This window comes from Botrytis deweyae, assembly GCF_014898535.1.
Source record: "Botrytis deweyae strain B1 chromosome Unknown BDEW_002, whole genome shotgun sequence".
Classification (NCBI taxonomy): domain Eukaryota; kingdom Fungi; phylum Ascomycota; class Leotiomycetes; order Helotiales; family Sclerotiniaceae; genus Botrytis; species Botrytis deweyae.
In genome coordinates this window covers 1,632,417-1,652,400 of record NW_024066209.1, presented here as the reverse complement: position 1 = coordinate 1,652,400, position 19,984 = coordinate 1,632,417, and the positions used below count along the sequence as shown (strand labels likewise).

The 19,984-nt window shown below is 42.5% G+C and overlaps 7 protein-coding genes across 7 annotated transcripts; 1 reads left to right on the top strand and 6 right to left on the bottom strand.

Annotated features, from left to right (window-relative positions):
* Positions 1 to 1,436: 1,436 nt before the first annotated feature.
* Positions 1,437 to 1,933, bottom strand: EAE98_001188 (uncharacterized protein; the record flags this gene model as incomplete). The annotated part of the gene is made up of 3 exons (XM_038948806.1): positions 1,437 to 1,730; positions 1,786 to 1,841; positions 1,903 to 1,933. 3 exons carry the CDS (start codon positions 1,931 to 1,933, stop codon positions 1,437 to 1,439), a joined length of 381 nt encoding a protein of 126 aa, XP_038815072.1.
* A 958-nt stretch (positions 1,934 to 2,891) lies between these two features.
* Positions 2,892 to 3,737, bottom strand: EAE98_001187 (uncharacterized protein; the record flags this gene model as incomplete). Its single annotated transcript, XM_038948805.1, has 1 exon — positions 2,892 to 3,737. One exon carries the CDS (start codon positions 3,735 to 3,737, stop codon positions 2,892 to 2,894), a length of 846 nt encoding a protein of 281 aa, XP_038815071.1.
* Positions 3,738 to 4,328: 591 nt separating this feature from the next.
* On the top strand, positions 4,329 to 5,384 carry EAE98_001186 (uncharacterized protein; the record flags this gene model as incomplete). The annotated part of the gene is made up of 4 exons (XM_038948804.1): positions 4,329 to 4,433; positions 4,723 to 4,828; positions 4,906 to 5,068; positions 5,228 to 5,384. The coding sequence occupies 4 exons, from the start codon at positions 4,329 to 4,331 to the stop codon at positions 5,382 to 5,384; spliced, it is 531 nt and encodes a 176-aa protein (XP_038815070.1).
* A 1,475-nt stretch (positions 5,385 to 6,859) lies between these two features.
* Positions 6,860 to 8,451, bottom strand: EAE98_001185 (uncharacterized protein). The gene is made up of 2 exons (XM_038948803.1): positions 7,768 to 8,451; positions 6,860 to 7,672 (listed from the first exon to the last, which is right to left on the bottom strand). The coding sequence occupies exons 1-2, from the start codon at positions 8,398 to 8,400 to the stop codon at positions 7,577 to 7,579; spliced, it is 729 nt and encodes a 242-aa protein (XP_038815069.1). The 5' UTR covers positions 8,401 to 8,451; the 3' UTR covers positions 6,860 to 7,576.
* Positions 8,452 to 10,904: 2,453 nt separating this feature from the next.
* On the bottom strand, positions 10,905 to 12,638 carry EAE98_001184 (uncharacterized protein; the record flags this gene model as incomplete). The annotated part of the gene is made up of 2 exons (XM_038948802.1): positions 10,905 to 12,041; positions 12,180 to 12,638. The coding sequence occupies 2 exons, from the start codon at positions 12,636 to 12,638 to the stop codon at positions 10,905 to 10,907; spliced, it is 1,596 nt and encodes a 531-aa protein (XP_038815068.1).
* Positions 12,639 to 14,175: 1,537 nt separating this feature from the next.
* On the bottom strand, positions 14,176 to 15,920 carry EAE98_001183 (uncharacterized protein; the record flags this gene model as incomplete). Its single annotated transcript, XM_038948801.1, has 5 exons — positions 14,176 to 15,162; positions 15,210 to 15,495; positions 15,549 to 15,629; positions 15,680 to 15,792; positions 15,843 to 15,920. 5 exons carry the CDS (start codon positions 15,918 to 15,920, stop codon positions 14,176 to 14,178), a joined length of 1,545 nt encoding a protein of 514 aa, XP_038815067.1.
* A 2,831-nt stretch (positions 15,921 to 18,751) lies between these two features.
* EAE98_001182 (uncharacterized protein) lies at positions 18,752 to 19,072 on the bottom strand (the record flags this gene model as incomplete). The annotated part of the gene is made up of 1 exon (XM_038948800.1): positions 18,752 to 19,072. One exon carries the CDS (start codon positions 19,070 to 19,072, stop codon positions 18,752 to 18,754), a length of 321 nt encoding a protein of 106 aa, XP_038815066.1.
* Between the last annotated feature and the right edge of the window lie 912 nt (positions 19,073 to 19,984).

The window sequence follows — 19,984 nt, the reverse complement described above, 5'->3', positions numbered from 1 at the left end:
AATGGATGAAATGTCGTTTTCACAAAGTTAATGAGAATCTACACATGTGGCACAAGGGGGGACAGAGCTGTTATTATATCATATCATATCATACTAGGTACATGGAGATATGCGACTAGGATATTACATTTCGGGGTAATACTGATATCTGTGATACTGACCAGTCACCGAAGTAAGAGCTGAAAAAGAAGGGGTGACATGATACCTTGATTTTTTTTTACCTTGCATGAGTTACTCACCATATAATGGATAAGAGATCTGAACGAGAGAAAACGGTGATCACCATCACAGTTTGAACTTTGTATAATAGATAAGGTTGAAGAATGATAATTTTATCAAATAAAACATATAGAATTACCTAGGAGTTTCCCTAAACCCTTGCTATCTCACTGCATCATCGGGAGCTTGGACATTGGGGGTTAAGCGATCTGTACGATAGACAAAAGACTAACTCTTGATTGGCTATTTTTCAATTGATAAGAAGCAATTTTCAAAAGCCATCGATAAGGAAATTGGAACTGATGGGAAAAATGTGAGAAGACATGCAAAGACAGGGGGAAAGGGCAGAAGTCATCATTGGACAGTGACATCGAGTGGAGTAAGACCAAGAAAAGGCAATACCATAGAAGATTGTTTAAAGCATTCCGATACCGCAGACATATACATACTCTAATGAAAATTGAGTCGATGAGGTGCTCGATATGCTTAATACAGACTTCTGCTTTATCAGATACGGTGTGTTCCGATGAACCATGGGTCTCTTGACCCCACGGAGAAATTCATCTCTATGCGGGATGCAAAAAAGTAACTGCATCTTGCATATCGATTCTAGACCATGTCAGATGTTTGCGTTGACAGCTTCTCTAATAAATGTGCCAATCGCAGAAATGATCTTCTGGAACACCAATCAATAAGAGGATGAATCAATCATCCCACCAAAGACAGATTGATTATCGTCCCTTTAGATGGCAGACTCCAAATAGTTGCCATTGGATATCAGTCCGGATAATTGGCTTTGATTAATCCCGAGGAGTTACTTAGTGTTCATCTTGAGAATATTCAAATATCCAAGAGATGACATTTCAATCTCCTTTTCATTAACAATGGTCAATTCACATCTCGCAAAGTCAAACGAAGAGCAACATGTCAACAACAGGAACCTGAGACTTCAGGACATAGAAAATAACTATCTCATTAATAATTCTTCCTAGGAATATAAGACCAATCAATTCTTGCCCAAAATCAAGATATCACCAATAGTATCAACCGATTCCGATTTCCGTTATAAAACTCCGTACCGCGCCCACCGAACCAATCCTCTTTCCAGTCTGAGTGACCTGGATCGCATATTTGTTGATACAGTCTTGAAATATCCTCAACCCAAACTCTCCCTCTAGCTTTGACCGTTTCCTAATCCACCTCTCTCAAGCGGTATGTTATGCGTACTGCATAGGTTGTTGTGGTTTCCCACCTGGCGGACCTCCTCCCCAACCAGGATTCGCAGGACCACCACCACCGCCGCCGCCGCCACCTGGGGGTTGATTCTGTAATGGCACTTGGCCTCCTCCGTTTATCTGGGATTGAACATCTGGTCGGTTTTGAAGTGGTTGTGCGAAATTGCAGATAGAGCAGACAACATCTTCGTAAGCATGGAAGCTCAATGGGAGAACTGGGATGAAGCAGAATGTGAACCAGGGATGTCTCTTTATGACTTTCGCAGAATAATTTCCCTATTCATATAAATTAGTTGTTGAAAGAGCGGAACGAACAGCATCGAAGACCTACACAATTATGACATTGGCATAACACATTCTCGTATCCCTGAAGTTGCGATGAGAACTCTATGTAGTAAGTGTCAGCTAAAGAACCATCAAAGACTCTGAGTGATGGAAGCTCTCATACCATGTTCTCCACAGGTGAAAATAAAGCACATATTGATGGGATCCGCTTTCTGAGGTTAACGTTGATAGAGTTATATTTCCCCAGGAATTCGATCAATTTATGATGAACAATGAATAGTAAAAATACCCAGCTAATATGGGAGAGAGGCGCGTCATATAATCACCAGCAAGGATTATGGATTTGAGGCTGATTGAGGCTGTGCACAATATTGTCGGGATTTCAAAATGACATATTTCCGTTGTACATCTTGGCATGTGACAGGGCTTTTGATTGGCGCTAAAGCTACGATTGACGCTAAAGAATTTCTTAGCGAGCTTTTTTAGGATGCAGTCATAAACTGAGAAACTTTTACTGAATCTCTTTCTCTTTTCTCCTCAAGCGTCGTCCTCATCAACGCTGCGTTTCTATGCTACAAACAGATAAGCTTGTTCATTCAAGATTATCAGATCGCTTGCGATTAATTATTTGCATATGAGAAATTCGGAGTACTCTTCAATTTACCTCGTTCCTTTTCCTTCGGGCAAAGATGAACAGGTCTGCCCGTGAGGGTTCGGCGTGATTTCACGTCTGCAATTGGCATCAGAAAAGCAGGGCATGGTCACTCTATACATATCACTTCCGAAAGGAGGAGAGAAAATAGTCGTGTACTATTGTTCCTTTGGGAGAGCCGTTGCGAAGATTGTGTGTGCTGAGGCATGACACTTAAGTGCAATACGTGGCGTGCTGGACTTGTTATTACTCCGGTATGACAAGTTGAGTACAATTCGATTCCGATTACTCTGTTGAGGACGACGCTTCACCTTTTTTTTCTTCAGGTCAGTAATCATATTTCACCCTGTGAGTTGGGATACTACTAATGATTTCGAATCTTTGTTTCGATATTTATTACTCCAAAACAAGTATTGCTCGACCTTCTTTCGAAGTCAACGAATGCCACCTTTGCGAATCTGCCATCCGCCAAAACCAATCGACATTCTTATTGCAACGATCTATGACGAAACCGAACTCTCTACGCTTTCTCCCTCCTTCTCATTCGCATACAATTTTTTATTGCCCTCTAGCAAAGTGTACAGCCCATTCAATTCGTCCAAAAGGGCTTCGCAGTCTTGACTTCCATCCCTAGCTCTCTGAAACAACTCCAGAATCTGCCGACCTGTGGTATCGATCTTTTCCTTCAATCTTTCCGATGCTTTGAACACAGTTGCGCTCGATTTCTCCCCGACGGTCGACACACGTGCCTGCTTTAAGGCTTCCATGACTTGTGCGATTTGGTGATTGAGTTGCTCATACAGTGTATCTTCCGAATCGTTCACTTTCTTGGTGTTGGCATCTTGATCTGAATTGCCATATCCTGCATGTTGATTCAAATCTTCCGCCTGTTCTGGAATTTTCGATACACTGTCCAATTTCAAAGCCCATAGTTGTCTCAGGATTCTTTCTGGTGTATAAGTTTTGACGCTTTGAACGTCGGCATCATACTCTTTAAGAACTCCCGAGTAAATGACTCCTGCCTCCTTGATCACAGTACGCAGTTTCTTCATGGCTTTTCCAAAAGGCAAAGTATCCTTGTGTCTCGCGTCTTCATAGTCACTGCTTGAGTCGAATATAGAGTCTGTGCTCTCTTGACTCAATATTCGCCCTCCATTCTTGGTCGTTCTATCGAAACTTCTGCTCAGTCGAAATTCGGGTTCGTATCTTTCACGGGCAGCTCTTCTGAATGGCTCTGAATCATATACGAAGTAAGGATTGGTGGCTCGACGGTATTCATCGTACAATGATTCAAATCTAGACTCTCTCCCAAAAGGTCGAAGTCGATGTTCAGTAGGTCGATTCATTTTATCACGTAGAGGTTGACAAAGCGTGTTCGCTGGATCTCAGGGTGAATCAGTAGCATTCAGGGGGAAAAGTAGGGATTATGTGAGCTCGTTCTCAATAGGGAGGATGATGGTGGCCTTTGAGCCAATTTCTGTCGTTTGACTTGTATGGATCGGTTTCCAACATGAAATCTCACACAATTGACTTCCATGATTGGCTGAGCATGTTACCGTGCATATCTGCATATACCCTAAGTCTGGTAGACACTGTCAAATTTTAGAGACTATGATGAACAAATTATTTACCCATTACAAACGGTCCCTCCAATGAATTTTCGTGAAAGAATACCCATTTGACTCAAATCCGTAGTTGTTTCCTTCATATGCAGAGTCCCGCCGCTAGTAAACCTTACCCCGCCATTCATCGTCATGCTTAGAAATACAAGGACCTCAAGCCATTATCAATCAACATCAAACCCTAATACAATCAGTAAATCATAAATGAAATCACAATTCTTTTCACCAAAGATTCTCTGTTGTTCATCATTGTTCCATAAACCGTCCATTTTCTTGCACCCTCAATATATCAGACCCAGGAGATTCTCAAACACAATGTCTGAAGCAAAGGAATTCCCGCCACAGAAAGTAAAGGAAGTGGTGAATGAAGTTGCAAAATTATTGAAGGAGAGAGGGGAAACTGTTAGTGTAGCTGAGACGGTATGTTTTATTTGCTCTTTTGTTGTTGATGTTGATGGTTAGGGTTTGTGGTGTGTGGAGTGTGGTTTGGAGTGGAAGTTAGAGTGAGAGTTATGTGATTGTTCGGGAGGTTCGGGAGGAAGTCCTGTTTTTTGCTTTGTGGTCTGGATTATTGCTTCTTGGATATCTGGGTGTGATCCTGTTGGCTTGGGAAGCGGGAAATAGGAATTGAGGATGTCTAAGCGGATGAGTGATGGGAGATAGAATGTGTATGGAAAAAGAAAAAGGGCAAGAATCTAACATGAAACAGGCAGCGGGAGGTATTATATCCGCTTCTATTCTCAGTACACCCGGTGCCAGTAAGGTGTTTAAAGGTGGTCTGACGGTGTACACGCTGGAATCGAGAATAGCTTTTGGTAATTCCAGTTTCTTCATTTCATAGTGTGATTGTTGAGCTTTCTCTTATGTTTCCAAATACTGACATACCCACAAGCCGGTTGGACCCCAGAAAACATAGCTTCGTATAGTGGACCTACACCAGATGTGGTAGCAGGTATTGCGGAGAATGTGAGGGGAAAATTGGGAAGCACCTATTGTGTTTGTGAGAGTGGGACTGCAGGACCTGGTGCTAGTGGAGAAGGGAGGAATAGACAACCGTAGGTTTCTTTTTCTTCTATCCCCTTTGCAGTTTCATCTTTTATGATTTTGTCGTACTTGATTCTTCCATCCCCGGGAAGTGCGGGAATAGGTGATGGTATGATAAATAAGACAAAAATACATCATGGATGAATGCTAACACATGCTACAACGAAAAGAGGATATGTAGCCCTAGCTATCGCAACGGAAAAAGGAACGTATAAGAAAGATTTGAGTACGGGATTGGGTGGTAATAGAGAGGGAAACATGGTTGCGTTTGCAAAAGAGGCATTGGCATTTTTGAGAGATGTTTTGAAGGGTGATGCGAAGCTTTAAGTTGGGAGTTTATAAGTGAGGGAGAAAGTGATATATCAGAATTTCAATGAACAAAATTTGGCTGGAATTGATGGTGAAAATGGAATGAGATATGAAAGAGGTTGTAAGCTTCAAATTTCCCAGTTGCTCGTCTATGTCCATGAATTATCCCACTCGTCTTCCTCAATTTCCTTGCTCCCTAGTTCCAATTCTATCCAAAATCACCCTTTTCTTACTTTTCCCTCCTCCTCTCTCCCCCCTCAACTACAAAGAAACAGATTCGGTTCCCTCCAGGGACCATCCATCCCACCATTCACATTCTTCTCCGCAGCCAAGCTAACTCCACATCCCCATGCCCTCTCCATCTCCCCTCCCCCAACAAACCCATCCCTCTCACACCCACTCCCCAACACCATCTCCTCCCTCTCACACCCACTCCCCAACACCATCTCCTCCCTCTTCTCCCTCCTCTCCAACAACGTAAACCCCGTCTCACAATCCCCATCCCCATTCCCATCAGTCTCCCTCTGCTCCTCAGTCCCCATCATCCCCTTACATTTCTCCCCCATCCACTTCCCCTCCAACCCCCGCATCCACAACAATCCCACCCTTTCCCTCCTCTCCACAGCACCAAACCCATATCCCAGAAACGAACCAGCGAGGAAAATAAACACAATAAACACCAAGAGCGAGGTATCGCTTCTGCGGGTGTTATAAACTGTACACGCAGATGTATCTTTATAGATATCGTCATTTACAAGCGTTCCGTTAATGAAGAGCGAGGTTCCGGTTATGAAGAGAGATGTATTGTTTAGAAGAATCGATATATTAGTGGAATCCATGGTTTATTTGAGTAGGTGAGATCTCTATCGATTACAAGTCTTTGTGTATAGAAATAACGAGTTGATCTGATAAAGTAGAGTAGAGCAGAGGAGAGGATTATTTTCAGGTCATACAGTCAGTGAGTACCTATATAAAGAACCCGATGAATTCTCAACTGACTTCCTATCTCAACCGAAGAAGGTAACTTTACAACCCGCCTCCAAAACAAAAAAAATCTGAGACAAGATCAAGAGATCTAGACCGGTAACTAGTAAATTCCCGTAGCGTACCTCAAATCTGGTACGCCCATGCTACGAGTACTCAATCACATTATGCGAAGCAAAAAGAAAAAAGAAAGTTTTTCTTCTTCTTTTCCTGAAGAAAAGATAAGGAAATCATGATTTCTTCTTGTACCAAGGTAGAGTTAAACATCTCCCAGCCTCGTCGTAAATGTTATGGCTGGAATTTGGAAACATGCGAGAGGTGCGATATCCTCGCTTGCACATCGTCTATTCTTTTCTGGTGTCTATGTTGGGATTAATTACCTAGTACATAAGATCTTACATTGTCTAGATCGCAGTGAATCGTTGAAAGGCTTTACGACATACCTACTAGATACTAGGTGGCTGAGTTCAGCTTGACTTGTTGATTGTATATCGAGCATGGCATATTTTCTTGCGATATTTAACATTGATAATTCAGTGCTTAAACTATTGGAGATGGATTACTAGACTCTCAGGAGGTAAAATTTTACTTTTCTGTAAAATGGGTCGGTTCTCAAAGTTAATCCAACATTCTACATGTCTATCTGAATCAAACACCAGAGCGAAATTGGCCACACATTATCACAATATATTTTATCCCAGCCACACGATAGATTGACGATGGTGGCAGACTTTATATATCCACGTCGATATGTATTATGCAGAGAAGAACAAAAAAACGCACGAGATCAAAGGTGTGAGAGGCACAAAACTTTCGTTCCTTCTTCAAAAACTTCTTATAAATGATACATATGTATTAAACTATACATACGACCCGCGGTAATTGATACCACAAACCCATATATCCATAACCTGGACCCACGAACTATTGTCGAGTATTTTGTTCTGTAAAGCCGAGCCCTCATTCCATTCCCATAACTCCGTTGATCGTTTGCCCGTATTTAATCTCGTGGCGACCTTGTAACCCAAGAAGTGATCATAGCCATGAACACCTAACAAAAATCCAATCTTATTGTGTAGATTGTGATGTCGTATAATGAACGCCCACCCGATACCCCAAATATTCAATCCCACAACGGGCTGTGCTTCAATGTCTCTTGACCCGACGATAGTGACGTCCCGTTTCTTTCTTCATCTTCCCTTCGAACCATTAAAGGTAAAGTTCGCTCAACCACCTTGGACATTTACGAGCCCTTTACATACACCATAACTACAACACGCGCTTGGATCTAAGGTTCCTCTGAGAACAAGATCTCTTGTTGCCTAGTTATCCATGTTAGTTTTGAATTCTCAATTACGGGAATATGTAAGGATGAAAGAGATTGTGGGAAGATAAGAAGGGCGGAGAAAGAACTTACATCGCTGCAAGGCATTGGTGTGGCTGTAACGAGTGAAAAGGTACTGAGTACAGCAGCTGTCACGAAGAGAAAGGTCGACGAGAGTTGCATTTTGAGGTTTGAAGTCGAAGACTCGTATATGAGAGGATTGGTATGAATATATGTTCGAGATATTATAGAAAAATATCCTTGGTAGGTGGATAGTCCGTATGTTTTCAAACTATCAAATGTTTCAATCGCGTCGAGCAATGAACGAAACAAAATCCGGATGTAGGATTTTGAAATGAGGTTGAGGTATACCAAGACGAAGAAACCCCCAAAGCGGATGTCTCTTATATCTATACTCTTCCCCTCCCTCAACAAAACAAAGAAAGAGTCGTACGGATAATCTCCCAAGTAAATCGTTACCAATCTAGACTTTACCCCACAAAGATGTAACCCAAGGCACTGGCCCTCCGCGAAAAAAAAATGCTCAGGACTCAGACGAAGATGAAACGGCTTCACAGATAGACCTGCAGCAAAGCGGGGACGGTAAATGCAATTGAATGGATAAGGCAGGTCCAAGATTAAGTGCAAGACAAACGATGGAATATGATTTGATCCGTGAAGAAAGATGTCGAACGTACGGAAGCTCCAGAAACGGAGATCGTCCATTCTTATACCTGCCACCTACCTATCTCACTCATCGTATCCCGATCTTCAAGACATCATGCTAGATAGTCGTTGACAGACCGTAACCGGGCCACCCACGTCAAACCCCGTCGTTCCCGCGCGGGTCCACCATGCAAGGCCTTTGTATAACTTTGTACATAGCCCAATTGGATAAATGAGTGAGGTCAATCTGCTCTGCAGGCTGTTTTCGGCCTTTCTTTGACTTTGGATTGTGAACTGACTGGGAACACGAACCAGTTTTTGCTTAGCAGACGGACCATCCGAACGAGTGCATCCATGAATAGTTAGTCTGTGTGGCTCAAGCATGTAATTTTTGCTCAGGTTTGAAGCCACAGCCGAAAAGATTCGATTGGTTGATGGCCCGGGGATGCATGTGGAATGAATTGGGATGATATAAATAGACTGGTGGCTGAAGATGTCTGTTTGCGGTGAATTTTCGAAGAGAAAGTAATGGCCGACCTCGGGAACCATCTATCATATGGATTCATTTGAATTTGCTGATCAAGATGATATGACCTCATCTGCAATATAATAATATGAGTGATGTGCAATTGGTATGCTGGTATCGGTTGGCTTGAATATCCACCTACCTTGATACATTGATTACTAATGAAATACGAGCATGCATCCATTTTCACGATGTTGATAGCGCACGAATAAAGGAGAGAATCGTTAAAAAGATTTAAAAATTAACTTTAGACTTAACTTTAGCATTGGAGTCTAACCTGAAGCCGGAGAAACTTTGACTGTCTGTTCTGCTTGTATACTAAAGTAGTTCCCTTTTTCTTGGGTTCATTAATAGACAGAAGAAAGTCTTCACTTCTTCACATATCCATTGGTACACGCTCCAGAACCTCACAATGTCATTTTCACACATGTAGAATGCTCTCGTATCACCGTAGTCACCTCCTCGTATCATTCTGTCTTGTCTCGGAAAATTCAATAGTACTGTCAGCTCTCGTATATCCCAAGCATGCCGGCTGGCTGCGTCGCTGGGTATTAGCATGGAGTGATTGACAGGAGAATGCCCACATTGACTCGTAGCCCCCCACGCCACATACATGACTAAAGTCAATAGTAGCCCACTGTTAACTCGACACAGTAAAGTAAAGGGATCTGGAATTCCGTCTTTGCTTTGTCTTTAGGGGTGTACTTCGTACATAGAACTTTTCACTCGGGATCACTTTACTAAGTTTAACATATCAAGGGTCTGTCTCTACGTCGGGGGAAAACAGACCGGGCCTGACCACATCGACACTTCGAGTATCTTCCTCGGTTGTTCTGTGAAATATACTTTCAATTAAGTTTCAAGAAAATCAAAAGCCAATCATTCTTTCTTTCAACCCCTTCAAATACATTTGTTTCACATGTGATTGATTTACCATTCAAATCTTTGCAGCATTCTAGCAAAGATTCGAACAATCGAGTTCGGCTCTTATTTCACCGACATAGGGAGGATTACCCGGATCATGTGATACTAGTCAAGCACCGATCTACCAACACCTTTCATCGTTGGAAGGGATTGGACAATTGAGAAAGAAGATCATCCTTAGTCTACTCCGTGATTATCGCTTTTTCGACAGAGCGTAAAGAGACGAGGAACTCTCAGAAGAACCCCATCATCAAATTCTCAATTCGATTTAGGAACACTCTCCCTTTTAGATAACCTTATGAGATGACTTTCATGATTTTAGCAGGCAAAAGATAAAACATACCTGCCTACCTACATATATACAGCTTGATACACTCACTCATACACACCACCTCACAATATATCCCCATAGTCCCCATCCCCATCCCTGAACTCTAAAACTTTACACACACATGCTCAAATAAACCTTTCCATCAAATCAAAACACAATCTACTCTCTCCCCCTCCCAACTTCCCCAAATACAACCTCCCACATGATCCCATCCCATCCGATTATCCAAAGTATCTCATCTCATCTCATCAGACGACATCACATCACTCCAATCCTCTGCATATGCTGAAACATGCATGCATGCATTCTACCCCCATCCAACCCTCCATCCAATCCTCCCAAACCCCATATCCAAAAACAATCTCCACGTGTCCATTTCACTCGCTTGTTTCACCTTCCCCATCACTGCCGCTCCGAGCATGAGATGATAGGAAGTCGTAGGTATCTTACACCGTTAACAGCGGAGAAGTCCCCTGAAGATCTGTCGATCTGTCGATCAGGATAAAGTTCAGATCAAGTAGTTTGACAAGAAACATGATTCATGCTTCAAGTATTCCAGAAGATTCATTTATTCTTCAACATGTGTTGAAAAGAGTTTGATTTTCCATACCCAATGATATGTCTGTCTAAAACGTATTCGCGTGTATATAAATCTTGTAAAGCCGTTACTATAGTGTCCGTATCCCTTTTCCATCCATAACTTTTCCATATATCATAATTTTCGTAACTATCCCGTTCATCTACATCTATCTCGTCCCTCAGTCCTCTTCTACCAAGCTCTCTCTATCTGCCAAACTTCCTCAGCTCCCACCATCTCAACACGGGGTACACCAATCCGGCCCAAGCGAACCCAACGTAGTTGCCCATATCACCCCCCTCACTTCCTACCATCTTCGCAAGCGGTCCGATAAAGTAATATTGACTCATACACAAAATTGCTCCGACCCATCCTATACAAAACGCCACCAATGCCGCAATTCCCAGCGGCATTTTCTCTTGTTTATGCCAGTCACTCCATACAAACGTAGGATTTTTACGACGTCTGAATATGAATTCTTCTTCCAATGTAATGACAATCCAAAGTACAACCCAATATCCCATCAAGGATAGAAAATTGGTAAAGATCTCAGAAAGATCATTACGTCCTGCAAGTGCGCAGACGGTAAATACTACCACTCCAAATGTATTCCACAAGAATCTCGGAACCATGGCCGGATAACGGCCTAGAATTTGGAAATCAATACCACAAGAATAGGTAGGCGGTACCATATTGGCGATTAGGCCCAACGCAGCAACCACGGAACAAAATTTGCCAAATCCACCTAGACTTTCAAAACCAGCTACTATAAGAGCACCTGTACCTGCACCTGCCGCTTCCCAAGAAGGATTATTAGCGATACCAGATGCGAGACCAGCTCCTATGACAAAAGTGAGTGTGAAGGAGAGAGAAAGACCGAGTAGAGTTGCCGCGAAGACTTTCCATCGAGAAGCAATCTTTGGATCACAGTAGACGAAGAAATCAGCTGCTATAGGAGCATATGTGACTGCGGCGCTAAGACAAATTGAGAAGAATGAAAGTCGGTTCCCGGCAAGCGTTGCGCCTTCAACTGCAGGTTTACTATGGAGGTCAAATTTCGGTCCTGCAGTTCCTGCTAAAATCAGGAGAACAAATGTTTGAGGAATCCAGGCAAATCTCTCATAGTGATGAAATATCTTGATGCCGAATGTTGTGACCGAGAATGTCAAGATAGCTGAAACGACTATTCCAACTTCCACCGAAAGGCTACCATTGGGTGATACAGCAGATAACATTTGACCAGCTACTACTGCATCAATCATAGAATATCCCAGTAAGATTACCACATTCAATATCACACAGATCTTTACTGGCCACCATCCCATTGTGAATCGAGCGCATATCTAAATACTCGGTTAGCCAAATTTCACCTCAGGGGCCGAAGACCTCAATGCCCCAGTAGCAAAATCAATGGCCACACTTAGAAACTCTAACCCTCCACAGGACACATGAACATCAATCGCAATAAAGGAGCCGCCTACCAAAGTTCTATTTCCACTCCAAGGTCCCCAACCTGCCGTATATGCCACCGGTAAAATTCCTACCACTGCCCCAAAAACACTACAAAGTGTCGCATCCAAAAATCCTAACCCATAAACACTAGCCCCAATGCTCGCTAAAGTAATATTTTGCGGCGCAGTATTGATCGAAAACCATAGCACGACAATTTGTAGGAATGATAGAGTAGATTTGGTAGTTTGTTCTGCGGGAAGTACACGATGAATACCCCGCGCTTCCAGACCAAGAAGATTTTCAATTCGTGCAGTGAGAGCAAAGAAACGATTTTGAGGACGAGAGATCGCAGAATCTGTGATATCGCGCGTGGGAGATATCGAGGGCGAAAGAGCGAGAGGGTCGTGAGGGGATGGGAGACCGCTTGAGGGACCTTTCTCTACATCGTGGGAGGGATCCGAGGAGGCGATTTGCTCGTTTAGAGTCATTCTATTGATGCGATTGTCGAATTAGCGATTGTCTCTGCTGCCTTTGCTTTCGCAGATTTATAACGTAAGAGTGGAAGGAACAGAACCCGCAATTGGAAGCAAAGAGGTAATATAGGAAGAGAATGTACGTGAGAGGAGCATTCGATCCATTGATACACCAATCTCGTAACACCCTCATTTAGAATTCCCCATCCACTACATCCATCCAATTGGGCCCAGATCGCAAGAGTATCCAAGGAAAACGGGTTTGACCTACCTTTCTATATGTATATTGTGCAACTCAATCTCATACACTTCATATTAAAACATTAAACAATAAGACTGTGAGACCGTAAGACAGACCCGTTGAACACAAATTGAAGCAACAACAGCAGAAGTTCGTTCGTGTCTTACAATATTGAAACGAAAAGAACTTTTGAAGAACTAAACAACGAAAGAAAAATCAAAAGAACGTGGTATCATATTATTCATTGGTATGACTCTTTTGGAAGGTCCAGAATTGCAGGTGATTGGAAAGGCGTACTCCGCTCTAGCTTCGTCCCTTGAAATTTTCATGAATTATCATATGGATCCTAACGGTAAGCTGCGTGGGGCAATTATGCTTATCGGTTGCAGGGATGTCTCGGAATCTGTCTATCTTATCCGAAGCTGCGGGGATGATTTTCTTTTTGTCTTGTGGTTTGGAAAGTGTTCGCGATCATATCTGATCTGATAATTTTAAAAGAATTGAGTACTGAGAACGCACAGGACGAGATTGGGATGTAGTGAATACATGTTCTTCTACGGTACTCTCATCTGATGTTGTGTTTGTATATTTCTGTGTTCATCAGTTTTATCCCATCATTTCTTCGTCTCTACTAAACGAGGTGGGCAAAGAGGGTGAATATGTGTAGCATCCCATGAGCTGTGGTTGTAGACCTGAAGACGAGCTTCTATGTTGCGGATGAGGTGTATTTTCAGATACAAACTGAATGTAAGATTACATATCGTCCCATCACATTAGACAAAAGCACTCCATCTCCACGTCGTTTTTCTGTTTCTGGAAATCTATATCGGACAGACCAATATTCCTAACATAATATCAAACACCCTTCTTGAAATCTCATCATCAAGAAACATATCTCATGGCCAATATGAAGCCAATACAAAAAATTGGAATTCCACAGCTCAAACAACACATCGTCCCTCAATGAACTTTCATGCACCTTCCATCCCAACTCCTCCTGTTGTCCTTGCAACCCGAAACACGTTCTCGTATTTCCAGCATCTTGTATACACGTATACATACATATCTAGTTCACGGCTTCCAGCATCAATTTCTCGAAGACGGCAAGCAACGAACTACCTACCCCTAATTGTCTCAATTCGTTCTCGGATTCGGGATTCGGGACGGAACGCTGCAGAAGAAAGTATAATTTGTATTCACCCTATCATTATCCAAATTCCCCAGGGTTATGGACTGTTGCCACGAGAATTATTTCTGTACAAGAAAAAGAAAGAAGGAAAACAAAACGCCTCTAGATAACACCTTCCCAGCTCATCTCTTTACCGGGGTAAACCCAACCCTGAGCTCTGGTTTTTTCCAAAGCACTACCAATTTCGAATCCCTTTCCCAGTTTAACTCCTTACTCTTCAATTCCCAATCAAATTCCCACGCTAATCTCGCCAAAACAACCCGCATTTCCATATACGCCAGATTCACCCCCAAACATGCTCTGGAGCCCATAGAAAAGGGTTTACTGGCATCTTTGTTATCATTTTGATATCGAAGATCATAAAATGGGTGGGAAGAAGGTAGATATCTCTCAGGGTGAAATTCATTGGCGTCGGCGAAATATTCTTCGTTATGGGTAGCAACGTAGCCAGAGACACAGACAACTGCGCCTTTTGGAACATAGTGGCCATCGATCACGGCGCCCGGACACTCGCGTGGGAGACCCATTGGTACGGGCGGGTAGATGCGAAGACCTTCTTCAATTACAGCAGCAAGATATGGAAGGGCTGCTGTGGAATCGCTTGTGATATCTTCCGAAGATGTGAATGCATTGCGGATCTCTTCTTGAAGACGTCGTAGTGTTTCGGGCCTGTTAAGAAGATAGTATGTCACTCCTATAAGAAAAGTAGCGGTGGTCTCCGAGCCGGCTACAATAAGCGTATTAGATTGCGCTAGAATGAATTCGCGAGTAATCTTTGGTCCATTTTCTTTTTCGCGTAGTAGATGCGAGAAGAAATCGTCTCGGTCATTGTTTCCTCGTTCCATACGTTGAGTTGCTTTTTGCATTGAATTTTGGAAATGTACCTTGCTCTTTTCTTTCAAGCCTTTAGGCATGAGAATTGTTGCAATCTTTTTGAAAAATGAGTTCATGAAAAATGGGAAGCGTCGAAAGATTTCCATGATAGCCATCAGATGGACGGTGCTGAGAATGAGACTGATCCACGGATGGCCTTCTCCAGACTTGACTGCATCGAATGATTCCCCGAAGGCAAGATCACCAATTATATCAAAAGTTAACCAATTATACCACTGTGTTCTGTTAGTAGTGATTCACAAACAAGACTGTTCTAACTTACTTCTGACAAGTTCAGTCCCTTCTCATCGTCCTTACGCTGATGTATTTGAGAAACGAACAAGTCCATATACTGGATCACCACTTCCTCTTGTAGTCGAAGCGCTTTAGCACTGAATGCATGAGAAAGAGATTTTCGGATGTCTCGATGAACAGCCGGATCTCTTGCTGAAACAATGCCAACATTGGTTTCCGAACCAGTATTGTAGGCTTGCCCTTTGAGAAACAGGGCTTTCCCTTGCTTAACGTGACCATGAATTTCTTGATTTGCTTGAGGAGATGCGAAGTCTCTGTTCTCGAGTTAGTAAAGTGACATTTTGATGTGCTAATTTGGTAAACTAACAAATCGTTTGGTGCAAATCTGACAACTGGACCATATTTTTGATGCAAGCTGATCATAGTCTTGTGGTGATTTCCAGAAGTACTGTACTTCATTAGTTTTGAGCGTGGAACAACAGAAACTGTAAAGTTTACTTATGCCAACACAGCCAGCCATCTGTTATTGCAGCTAGCCTTGGGCCAGGAAACTTTGCAAGTGGATGAAAATAAAGATTATATATCACTTTGTATGTGATGTAAGAGGTAGTCTATTCAAGTATTAGCCATCTATACAGACAAGAGGATCTGTTTGACTTACTATAATTCCAGCAAGAAGTAACAAATTGGAGAATTTCCCAATGATACTTTCTCCTTCTGTTGATATGGTAGGAGCCATCTTTGTTCTTCAATGTAGTCCAAATTTTCAGCAGGATTTTGAAGTTTCAAGTCAGGTTTCCGTTGTCATATAACTTTGGCACCACTGAGGGGATTTGTTCTTAAATGGACGAGTTAACATTGGCATGCATCGGTATTTTGCTCGCATCGCAAACCACCGAAACGAAACGGCTATTTGTGTTTTCGTATGCCCAAATTTTAGGTGCGAGGACCCCACTATCCACCAAATTCTAAGATACGCGATGCGATATCTTAAATCTGCCATTATTGGCCAAAGATAGAAGAAACCATTTTGCTCTGCACCTTTGCCTAGCAACTGTGTCTAGGAATCATAAAACGACATACATGTTCCCAGCTTGCCAATTACTCTCATCCAATCACGAATGATAAGCCACAAAAATAATGGGGCAAGATCCTATCAGGAAAATATCCGAGATGTCCGATAATCCGACTTGCTTGCACAGCGAGCACAGCAGGTAGTGGCAAGGATGGGAAAAGGCTGTGTCGTATTCGCTATCTCGCATTCGCATCAGGATGCAAATGATCTGGAAGAACCTCGTTTCGTGATGAATGGTATCTTTGAACAACAGGTAATTCTAAAGAATATCTGCAAATCACAACTTCCAAGCAGCAATATGATGAAGATGTTCGAGACATGACTGTGATTCCTTTCGCTCTTGAATGTTCAGCGAAAGTTGCTCAAATTGGTTAATTATTGGATCTTTCGTCCTCTCTGTGTTGAAAGTTCACTCTCTATCAATACTTGTTTTTTGTGAATTTGGTGGACCTATTTGCAGTCTTCTATATTCCCGATTGCAGATCTTCCTCTATGGCTGAACTCCACATACTTACTCAATTTCAAGCTCACTGGCAGAAATGTTTCGCGATCGAAAGGTAGAAGAATTGTCGCACTGTCATTCTTGGCATGATCTAGAAATCTGTGGCGATTAAACCACTCCTGACATCTACGAGACTGATCCTGAGAACAAGAGTTACTCTTACTACATCAATTTCCCAGAGAGGTATATGGAGAAGTTATTCTGGCTGCGTGAACATCTCAAATTGGCCACGAATTCTCTGCAAGTCACCTGAGAGCAACGCTGTGTGTATGCACTCGTTCCATGGGAGGTGTCAATATTATCATCTCTGTATTTCATCACCCTGGCTATGCGCCATACTTCTATTCTTCTCGAGTATCATCACGACAGCTGATGATCAACCACACTAACAGCAAGTTGTGCTTGAGCATTCGACATCAGGTATCGTAGAATGCTAATAGCAAGGTGTTAAACTGACAAACAGTTGACTCGCATGGAGATGATGTTGAAAGGGCCGACAAGGAAGATTCTACGAACGTGGAAAGATTGATTACCTCATTTCTTATAGATTCAGTTAAGATTGGTGAGGATGTATCACACTTCGTTACATTCTGTGTTGGGGGTGTCTGTACAAATCGTTCTCACCATTACAAGTTTATCCTTCAATTTTGATATTTCCTCGTTCAATGAATCATTTTAACGATGATGTATATATATGTGGATACCTCATAAGTTAAAAGCTCGCAAACACTCAACAATGGATCATAAGCGCTACTGATTGGCAACTTCACGCCAAAAACAAACCGCGTTCAAATATACGCTTGATCGAAATACTTACTTGAGATCTTGAACTGCGAGTGAATGTCGGAATTGAAAGGAAAGTAGAGCAAGTATTCTAAGAACCAGGTTTTTGATCTGGTCATAATTTTCGCTTTTCGCCACAAACATGAAGAAAGACTTCTGTATCATGATGGACCAGCAGAAATTTGGATTGGCCAATGAATAAGACAAACTACTTGTCTCCAATCCCATAATTAACAAGCGCCACCTTCATTGCCCCATTGCCTCTGTGTTATCGCTATCTCCCATCACTGAAGTACGTCCACATAGTAGGCATACCACAATGCTGTAGCGAGAATAGCTATGGCATGGGACTGGGTGAGAAGAGCGAAATCGGTAATATCAAGTGCAAATGTTGTGAATTTTGTTTATCATTGAATGATTGAATCCCAAGTTGTTTTGAGGTACTTCCATTGCAAAGAGAATCAAAGCGAATAAACCAATACTGAAGTAAGGATACGCCGATAGGAAGATAGATGTACACGTCTAGACTACAAGGAAATTTTGGACCAAGACCTATGAACTCCAGATCAATTGTCGCGAAACTACTCGACATTTAGAAAACACGAAACAAGTACAAGAAAGAAGTATTGTGATAAGAGTCCAGAAATGAGGTACGTAAGGAACCTAATGTTTCTCTCAAAAGTCACAATACCAAGCACGGATTTTGCGGGGATATATTATATAAGAATTTCTGCATAAATATAAATTTATTGTTGCCACACTACCGGATCAGCTTGAGGGTAGACACCCAGGATTTCATTTTGATGTGTGATCTATCGATACAATCACGTGGCACTACCATGAATAGTCCTCAATCCACGCCGGGTTTCAAAATCAAACAAAGCGCAGCCGGATCCAAACCAATTGTTATGAGATTCGAGGGAGATCAGTTCACGGTATAATCGGATCCGAACATTGAAGCATAATTCTAATAACCCACTAAGGTTATTTTGAGATTTAAGCTTCCACGGGTTGTAGATTAAGCGCGTAGATATTATGCTTTAAATGTCTAGAAGGGAGAAGAGAATGGACCCCTTTCTCTTCGCGATGCAAAAGACAGGAGGTCGTTCATCTGAGTTATTAGCTGATGCTTAGTAGCTATTCCATCAATAATCGAAAACGGCAATTATTCTCATCTCATTTTTCGTCGCTTTTCACACCGAAACGGCTTTTAAAGCCACTTTTTGAGTTCGAGCAAGTGTGCCTTAATTTCCGTGGTTCTGCTTCCAGCCCCCAGAAGCCCATTGCTGCTATTAATACCGGGGAACGAGAATATGAAGACATCCGTAAAGACGAAGCACCGAGGTTTCCGAGTGCTGCTTCCCTTCTTGGTCGAAAATCCGTAAAGACGAAGCACCGAGGTTTCCGAGTGCTGCTTCCCTTCTTGGTCGAAAATCCGTAAAGACGAAGCACCGAGGTTTCCGAGTGCTGCTTCCCTTCTTGGTCGAAATTTGCAGCTAATGTCGTATCTTCCCGTGCCTTTCGTTGTCATCCTTCCAATTACTCCTATTCATTCATTGTTGGCGATATTGATTGGACTGGTAAGTCGTATTGTGTGTGATGTTGTCAAACCATTAGTGATCTGTAGGTATGCGATTGAGCAAACAAGAAGCGGACAGATGCATTGAAAAATGTAAGACTACCTAGACATTAAGAGATCCTTGAATCAGATCATTGGTGCAAGGCTTAATAAAGAAGGCGTATGTAAGCTTTGCCAAGGTTCGTCTAAAAGCTTAACTTTGTGGCTTTCCCTGGCTTTCCCTGGCTTATTCTATTTCTTCTAGCTGACGCGGCCTAGCAAGGGGCAATTGAGCACACGACTCGAGGAGAGGGATGTGGATTTATTGGTGGTGTCCTTTTCTAGGATGAACTCCCGTTTTCCCAAGCACTTGGTGGGAGAAAAAGAAAACGGTAGATGAAAATAGCTTCGAATTCCTTGATCCCGGGGCTGAAGGGGGTCAACCCTAACCCCAACCAACCAACTCTCTTCTGTGACCTCCTTGGTTTTATCACTGCAGGCTTGACAGTACAGCACCGACATGACAACATCATCAGATGGCGGCTAATCGAGCTCAACCTTGTTGATTTCACGGATACCGGATGCATCCACCCAGCTTTTCCCCAGGTATGAACTCTTTTCAGTAATGATTAACATTCTTTTTCCTCGCCTTGCATTCTTTCTCCGTCTCTCAAACATAGGCAAAATACGTCATCTTGGTATTCCAATAAAAGTGACGATATGCCACGCCATTCTAGCCACGCTCACCCTAGATCAATCTGAAACCTCTGGGAACTCAAAAAGAGAGATGTGAGCAGCAGAATCAAAGTTGGGTCCAAAGCGTCGTAATCTATGTGTAGCAAGCCGTATGCTGCTTACGCACTAAGATGAACTGAGCCTTTTTCT